At 40.3% G+C, this 8,994-nt stretch overlaps 1 protein-coding gene and 1 long non-coding RNA gene across 4 annotated transcripts in view; one reads left to right on the top strand and one right to left on the bottom strand.

The window, feature by feature from the left end:
* Window positions 1–1,972, top strand: part of LOC109303953 — a 10,329-nt gene extending 8,357 nt beyond the window's left edge. The window contains exons 2-3 of the long non-coding RNA XR_002099268.1: window positions 202–209; window positions 1,962–1,972. This is a non-coding gene — a long non-coding RNA (uncharacterized LOC109303953). The remainder of the gene's footprint in view (window positions 1–201; window positions 210–1,961) is intronic.
* The window catches only part of FAM114A1 (family with sequence similarity 114 member A1), a 95,244-nt gene that overhangs the window by 8,272 nt on the left and 77,978 nt on the right, over window positions 1–8,994 (bottom strand). For 2 of the 3 annotated variants that reach the window (XM_019526360.1, XM_019526361.1), the window contains exons 10-14: window positions 6,620–6,729; window positions 5,673–5,840; window positions 4,290–4,429; window positions 3,380–3,452; window positions 524–577 (exon numbers count right to left, since the gene is read on the bottom strand). In XM_019526360.1, coding sequence (XP_019381905.1) covers window positions 524–577; window positions 3,380–3,452; window positions 4,290–4,429; window positions 5,673–5,840; window positions 6,620–6,729 — 545 coding nt within the window. The remainder of the gene's footprint in view (window positions 1–523; window positions 578–3,379; window positions 3,453–4,289; window positions 4,430–5,672; window positions 5,841–6,619; window positions 6,730–8,994) is intronic. The other variant, XM_019526362.1, reaches the window with a different exon arrangement.

The raw sequence follows: 8,994 nt of genomic DNA, 5'->3' as shown, positions 1-8,994 counted from the left end.
CCCAGCTCCTGTCAATACATTATAACAGACAACAAGAAGCATGTCACTTCTGTCAGACTGCTCCTAGGAGTCCTTTGAAAATGTAGCATTGCAGCTTTGTCATAGTGTTTGGCAAAGACAGAATAGAGTTGTTTATACAAGTTTTCCTTGCCAGCCACGGTTTTGCCAACCACGGTTTTGAGTATCCATGCTTCAGAGAAGGTGGGGAGGTACAGTTGAAAAATACTCCCCACGGCTCCCCTGGCTCTGCTCGTGCCTCTCACTCCATCCCCACAGCCCTCACAGCTTTGTTGGTGCCCCTCACCCACAGCCCCTGCTCCCCGAGCCCTGGCAGTTTGGCAACCACGGAAACTTTTAGGAACCTAACCCCTGTGGTTGGCGGGGGAAACCTGTATATATGACACAAGGCTATAAGGATATGGCCAGTGCATTTTTATGCTTTTAATACAGACAAATATGTGTTTACTTCATTCAAAGTGACTTTATCAAAATATTTCTTAATGTGAAGTAGCCCAAGGCTTACCTCTAATAGCACACTATTGACCATTGGATTAAGGATCTCTGCTTTTTTACTGCTCTGTGAAAGGAAAATACAGATGCGATTTAATACTAGAGTTAAACATACTTATCAGTAATATATTTCTTTAGTACTAAGTCAGTTTTGAGCACTGGCTTTATGAATTCTGAGAAGATCCTGGTGAATAGATTTTTTTTTAATGGCAGCAGTGGTTCTACTCTTTTCACTACATGTTGCCTTGTCACTTAACAAAGTAACAGCCCACAGAAAGCACTGCTTTCTTCTAACGTTGAACAAGGAGCTTTATTAGAAACAGTACTTATTCATTGTATTGGAGAACTTCACTTGGAAGCTTCCCCAGCTTCCCTTCTGCCTGCTTTCTTATTACTGACTTAAAGAACCAGCACATATTTTTTCACTTTATGAGACTCTTAAAATAGGAAGAACACTTCTTATATCCCTTTTAAAAAAATAGGAAGCAATAGAAGAAAGGTAGAAAGAGGAAAAAAAACAGAACAGAAATGTTGGGTCAGGAACTAGAAAATCCATATTCCCATTAGCTGATTATAAATTAACTTGCCAATGAAATACCCTTGATTGTAACAATCAATGGTAAGTATGCATTTTAAAGGAAGTGAGCACAGTAACATTTTTCTTTCCAATTTCTGAATAACTGCTGATATTTAGGAGCAAGGCCAAAATTTCAATATAATGAGTAGGCACCTGAAATAAGTACCTTAACAGTGATGCTATTATGTTGAAAGAGCTCTTTCATTCTAAACCACTCCCTCAGTGGCTGATCACAATTCGCCAAATTATCTTTTGTCTCAGTCCAACCTCAGTCCACTGGACAATGTGAGCTTGCCAAAAGCATGGAAAACTGGTCTGTCCAGTCTGCACTCTACATTATTGTACAAGATGCATGTAGTTAGTAGTCTGTATTGCTGAACATGTGGTACGGGCTGGACTGTGTTTATGGAGCACAGACCCATCATGAGAGTAATATAAAGCTGCACTGCCCCCAGGGGAGAGTTCAAGGAAAGACTGGACTCTAATGTCTCTTTGCTTGGAGGAGGGTGCACAGTTTGCATGGTTCTGCTAGATGATGCTTCCTTTTTTCCCTGCTGCTGGTGGTGGGCCGAAGATCAGCATCCTCCCCTCCCCTTATCCCTGAAGATAGTGTTTGTGTTCACAGGCACTGGGATTGTTCAATGCAGTATGCTTCCTACAAGGTGTAGGGAGACTCAACCTTTTAGGCACCTGCACAAGTTCCAGACACACTGTGGCCCTAAACTCTGGGACTATACTACATAAAGTTCATGTGTACCAGCAGGCAAAAATAAAAGTTGTTGCAAGATCTTTTGTTCTGCATTTCCTGGGTTAAGTCTGCTTCATACTTCATGTTTATTTTTTATGCACATATTTACTGAAAATGCTGCACAAGAAATGTGAAAATAAGCTTAGAAACAGCCAAAGCAAGAAGATTCAATTTGCATGGCATGTAGCAATGTAAATTGTTCAAAATCAAAGCAAGCCAACAAATTATGTTCTTTTTAAATAACTCAGAAAAAATGTCCAGTGATACACTGAAGGAGCTCTCAGGGGGCTCTTATTTATAATTCCTACACAAAAGTGAAACGAAGACTGGGCACACTTTCCTACTTTTTATACAAGTTCACTTTCTCACTGGGAAAAGAGAGGGTTTATCTCTGAAGTTCAAAAAACTATTTCTGAAAAGCAGCTTATTTTTATCTTTGGGCTATGCCAGATTACTCAGTTGTCTGGTACATTCCAAAATATTTTGTAGGGGAGGTTGTTGCTTCTCCTTCACTGGCTCTCATAAAGATCTTTGCTACTCCTGAATTCAAGTCACACAAATTATTATACTATCAGTGTCCTCATTATATTTTTCAGGGTAAAAAAGGATAACCATTTCCAATAAGAGTGCTGTCTAGGAGCTTGATTGCCAAGTAGGGCATTTTGATTGTAATGAGAATAATTTTATTCAAATGAAAAACCAAATGGATAGATTTTCTAGTTCCTCAAACCTATACATTGCAAATATAATCACCCTGACCTATCAGATGTATGAAAGACTAAATGGCAATTTATGACGTGAATCACACTGTTAAGACACCAAACAGATTATCACTGGCAATATTCTGGGGGGAGCGTTTAAAGTACAGCTGCACATAAAGAAATGGGCTGAGTAGATATCCTAAAATACTGGAGGACTCTTATTTGAATGCTTGGAGTGTTGTGAGTAGACTCAGTAACTGGCAGAATAGTTCCTAAGTCTTTTAGAAACTATGTCAGTGATTCTCCAGGGTGTTGTGGCACCCCGGGGTGCCTTGAGGTCCTTTCATGGGTGCTGAAGGGTGCCAGGCAATTTAGCACTGTTAGGTGTGCAAACATGATTCACAAGATAAACCCAGAGATTTCAAATATGAATTCATAGGGTTAAAAACATTCTGACATATTGTGGGCTTTCTGAGTTTCTTGCAACAGAAGAATTGCTCTATTATTTTTCTGTAGTAAAAAAGAATGAAAGCTAAGAACTGGCATTTTCTAACGGGTGCCTTGAGTCTAAGACGGTTGAGAACCACAGAACTATGTAGATGCAGTGGTCACTGACAGATTAAGGAAGATAGGAGACATGCATTGCAGAGGCTACTTCAGCTCACATGATCAAGCAACCACTGGGATTCTGTTGAAAAAATTCTCTGTATGTTCTGCAGCAGGATAGGAGAGGACTCAGGCTCTCCCTACTCCTACGCTAGTTTCTTACAGAAAGTTGGTCTATGCTATATGTCCCTCAAGACTGAGTTATAAAAATTATATTAGGAAATGCTGTTATCTTACCCCAACTGCCATTAAGGAATCAGAAAACTTCTTAGCTAAAGATGACACTTCATTGCACATGGCACTTGTTAAACTAGTTTAAAACAAGAGAGACAAATGTTAAAAATATACTTAAGGTCCTTTACCCAGGATAGTCAGATCCCTCATGTGTCTCAGAAGTTAAAAAATATTCTTCAGACAATCTAATTTCTAATTAAATTAATTTTGTCCTAAAGTATAATTGGTGGATTTTGGTCAATTGGTGCTTACGAGCATGACAGAGGCTTTATAAGTCCAGTGGTGGCCACAGCCAGAAAAAGCACTAGGCCAAACACAGCTCTGTTTCTACATGGCAGGTTTTTGGTTTTTTGCAAAATATCCTAGACTTTTAGTTTAATTATTGTTTTACTTAAGTTATACACTGAAAATACCACTGGAAATAAATTACAACCTCCTCACCTCCACCTAGAATGAATATAGTGAGCATTCTTCCTAAAAGCAGTAGGGCGTGAGCTATAATTGCATAGGAACAGATTTGCAATGTTTATAATTGCATAGATTTTTGTGCATTTTTTCACACAGCACAAACTCTATTATGAACTGCAAAAGCAAATCCTATGCATTCTGGTTTACTATCTTTAGAACTGCTGATAAAGTGTCCACTCTGAACGAGTAATCACATCTACCAGTTATGATGACAACAATTTTCACTTTGTGCATTTGTAAAAATTATACATAACGTGCAAATCAGAGAATCACAAGCAGCCCTGTAATTACTTTTGACAATATACTGGCAGAAGCCTCAGAAGCAAGCCTGTTTGTTGATCCATAGTGTTACAGTATCTACAAACACTGTGGGCTCAATAGGATATTAAGAGTTTTAAGCAAATATTCTCCTCCTAATGACAAAAAGAAATAAAAATGTACACACTTTGTCAGAACTTTTGCTTGATCCTCGGCTGGCTTTTCCTCTTCTTGCCCATGGAGAATTAATTCTGCTACTTTATGAAGCTGTTCGATACAACGGGCTGTTACTTCAGCAAGGCTTTCAATAGACAGCATGTAGATGTCCTTAAATGTAATAAAAAAAGCAGTAATATTCTAACTTCTATAGATTATACAAGAGACTTTGAAACTAAGTACAGACCAAAATAATTGAACAATATCATTACATGCAAAGTTAAGGAATATGAGCTGTTATACTTGCTCAAAAAAAAAAACTGTAGAAGAAGAGGCATCAATTAAGGGTGAAGCAAGGACCCAACACTCACTTCAGAGAAATACAAAAGGCAAAACTGCAGGGTTAAGCCCCAGGAATTTCTATTATAAGATTGTTGGATCTGGGTCCTAATAAGAGTCCTGAACTCTCATGGAATTTATACTGATTTCACTGGGAGTTGAGAGGGTCAGGCCATTTCCAAAGTATATTTGTATGGTAAAAAAAAATAACTATGCTCTTGGTAAAGAACTTTTTAGACAGAAACAAAGTGACTATATCCAAAACTCCTTTCAATCTCTCTTGATAATTTGGCAGCATCATTGACATCATAATCGACAACAGACACAACACCAATCAATTTCCTACATTTAACAGCTTTTGAACTCTTTTAAAGAAAGCACAATAGATTCTTTAATATAGGTCATAAAAAATTCCCAACATTTCATGCTGTTGTAACTTGAATGAAGAATTTCAATCACAACTACTACTTTAAGAGAAGGCAGTTGTCTCAAAACATATAATATATTTGGCCTTGGGCAAGGCTTTTCAGGGAGGGACTTAATACTTTTGATTTCACTAAACAAATTCTGTTTTGCTCATCTGTGATTTTAGATATCTATGATTTAAATATAAGTTGATTACAGTTTTTTATTTATTGGTATCTAGAGAAAGAGAAAGTTGAGTGAAGACTTTAAATATGGGACAGAATTACAGACAGAATATCTAAGACTTTGATTAATTGACCCTTTTGTATAAAAGGTACACCTGAATCTGTTAATTTTTAAAGAAAAGCTGAAACAAGTTAGTAGTCAGAGGGGATGATATTGTTGATGTTCATTAATAGGAACAGTCTGATAGTAAAAATACTCATACAAGTAAGGTTTGCAGGGCTAGTGCCATAGTTAGTAGTTGTCAATTACCATCTTTTTAAAGTTACTTCCTGACCATTACTAATTTAAACACCTGAAGGTATTAGAAACCACAATGGTACAACACAACAGATGGGAATAAGATAGCAATATTGGCTAGTTAAACAAGCTATTCAAAAAGGTTATGATACTGTTAATGAGATATCTGCTTCAAGTGCTATTTTACCTCCACAGTTTTGTTTTTCTTTACTTCTCCTTGTTGATCTGCACCATCTTCTCCTTCTTCAGTCTTTTCCTCACCATTTTTTTCAGTGTTTTTCTCTAGCTTCTTTTCCAGAGCTGGCGATCTTGAGAAGTTGGCTTCTTCCAGCCACTCGTGAGCTTTTTTCCTAGCCTACCAAATAAGCCCCATAAAAACACAATACAGTGCATGTATGGCTGATCAGATGATACTGCTGAGACACATTAACAATACATTTTCACTTAGCTTTATTGTTCCACTCAAAAGTTTTATCTATCTCAGGCATGTGGATAGCGTTTAAATGTCTATATTTTTAAAAAATCATGTTTATATAGGGAGAAATCTCTCTTTCTGTAGAAAGGCTGACTACCTATCTACAATATTGTATTGTACTATCTGTCTCTACTCTGCAAGTAAAGCTGTTGTTAACACTGGGGTCATTGAAACCTCAACCATGTGCAGTCTGTTTCAAAGGTATAAAGTAACATGAGAGAGAGAAAGATAACTAGGCCTTAAGGGAAAAAGTAAAACTGAACAGTATATAGGAAAGAAAAAATAAAACAAAAGTCTAAATTCTGAGATAAATGGACAGAAAATAACTGGACCTTGAGTTGCTTTGTTTCAGGAAGGTCAGAGTAGACACAGCTTGAAGCACTAATGCCACTCACTTCAATGGTTTCCCAGTTAGCTAGTGTGGAGTGCATTATTTCTTTTTCAATGCTAAGTCTAATTAGATGTGAAAAACACTTTGTTTCCAGTTCAAACATTGTAGTTTTAACACTTTTTTGGACAAACAAACAAGATCAGTACTGAACTATGTTCTGAACTGAATCTCATTGCTGAACCCAACAGGCCAATCACCCTTAAGATCAATAGATCCACATTTTGTATTCCTCCGGGAAGTGGATGAAGGCTGTGTAACTTGTACCAACCTTATTAAGTTTGTCAGGAGTAGCAGCTACATGCAATTCAAACAGCAGTTCAGTAAGCATGCTAACAAACTTTTCTCCCATGTCTGCTGCAGAAGGAGACAAGATGATTTCTGTAAGAGGATTATTATCATTATATTACTCATGACCAAATACATAGAGCCAAACCAGAGCATCCAAAACCCTCACCCACTTCTAGCATGACAAAAGCTTCATTGGTTAAGCCAACAATGATGGAATGAAGGTAGGAGACCGCGAAAAGGACTGAAAGCAGCAGAAAGAACTATATAAATGACAGATTCTGGTTTGACACCTTGGCTATCCATCTCACCTAATTCTAGATATCACTGCTGGTGCTCTGGAATCTCCTGACAAGACATCGTCGGGGAGAATGCACACAAGTCTCTACCCTCAAACGAGATAATATAAACTACAGCAGAGCCAGGTAGAGCAAGAGTTTTAAAGAGAACATATGGGAAAGGGTGTTCCCAGCTTGCTTTCTAGGGAAACTATACTCCAAAGGCCATATACTTTTTTACTTTAAGCATGAATGTGATTATGTAGAGCTTTTTTCTTTTGTAGTCGAGACTACACGGTCGTAAAGGAGCAGGACTTTCCTTACACAATGTGCATGATTGAACCAGACATTCCCAGTACTTAATCTCCAACTTGGTCATGGAAATCCTTTTGCCCACGTTAGCTAAAGCTAACATCTTCATAGATAATGAATTACAAGGTAACCATTTCTGCTTTGCCGTTGCATCATTTATTAGATGGATTTCCTAAATGATAACAGTTGGATCTATTCATCTACACTGAACCTACGTTGAGTTTGGATTTTTCATTAGTGCTTTCTGGAGAAATATACCTCAATACAGTTCTGTTAGTATCAATTTTCTTGGGCTACTGATGCTAAAGATCAGACTCCCAACTAAGTTCCAAAACCCATCTAGTTCTGAAATGTTTTCAAGCGATATTTTGTTCCTATTTTTCTCTATTTACTAGTTAAGGTCTAACTTCCAAAACAGTTCAAGTGGGAGTTGAGGACCATCATGCTAGATCTGGACAAGAATCTTCCTCCTGGAGAAGTACCTTGCTTTGCAATGCATTTAACTGATCTTGATGGAACTGCAAAAAGATACTGACAGTTTTCTTTATGGTACATAGTATCTGGTCCTCAGATTATAATCTTGGCTAGGGACATGCAATCAAAAAGCCCACACCTGAATTAATTAAATCATTGCAGGTTATTCTATCTGTGTAGACTGAACTGATTTGCAAGTGAACAGACATTCACTTTTGATTCCAGAAATGCAGCCACTCCCTGCAGTGACTCTGGCTAAAAGCTAGGGACGCTAGAACAAGCCCTCCCTTCCCTTTGGCAGCAGCCACAAGGCTGGAGGGAAGCTGACCTGGAGGACATGGCCAGGCCCCCCAGCAGGATGCTAAGTATGACTGGGGAGGGGTTTAAATCCCCACCTTGGCCTACAGGGACCCCAGCCAGGATGTACTTGAATGGGGGGAAGCAGCCTTTGTCAGGCGTGTCCCTGGGGGGAGATGTGGGGGGGAACGTGGCCAGACACCAGCTCAGGCAGCAGCTTAGGCAAAGCAGGGCAGGGAGGGGCATTAAACACTCATCTCCCCTCTTGGGCATGGGCATGGGGACTCTAGCTGAGGTCTGCCTGGCTTTTCCCCCTGCTTGTGTGTCAGGTGGCCTGGCCAGAGCCGGCCGGCATGGCCCCGCCACCTGCCCAGGGCTGAGGCTGGGCGGCTGAGGCTGGAGCTAAGCTGTGGCTATGGGGTTGAGCTGGGCTGGCCCATGGGTGCTGCCGAGGGCAGATGTGCAAAGGCTGGGCTGGGCTGGGCCACACCTCTTGCTGCTCCAGCAAAGCCTGCTAAGTTGCCAAGCTCCCACAGGCAACACAGGCTCAACTGCAGCTACTGCCTGCGCTCTCCCCAAGACAAAACGTAAGGTGTCTGTTGTGGGAGACTCCATCCTGAGGAAGACTGAGGGGGCAATCTGCTGCCCCGACCCCTTAGCCTGGGAAGTCTGCTGCTTCCCGGAGGCCCGCATCTGGGACATTGAAGAGAAGATCCCTAAACTCCTCCAGCCCACAGACCACTATACCATGCTCCTTATTCATGTGGGCACCAATGACATGGCTCAGAGCACTCCCAGCCGGGTCATGAGGCGCTACAGGGATTTGGGAGCGAGGCTAAAGAGTCTGGGGGCACAGATGGTGTTCTCGTCGATCCTCCCAGTCTTGGGCTACGGGCTGAGAAGGGTGAGGAGGATTCATGTAGGCAACCAAAGACTGCAGTGCTGGTGTCATCAAAAAGGCTCTGGCTTCCATGACCACAGCCCGCTCTTTGGCGAG

This window comes from Gavialis gangeticus, unplaced genomic scaffold (assembly GCF_001723915.1).
Source record: "Gavialis gangeticus isolate Ggan-Ray unplaced genomic scaffold, GavGan_comp1, whole genome shotgun sequence".
NCBI lineage: Eukaryota > Metazoa > Chordata > Crocodylia > Gavialidae > Gavialis > Gavialis gangeticus.
This window is presented reverse-complemented; position numbering and strand designations above follow the sequence as displayed.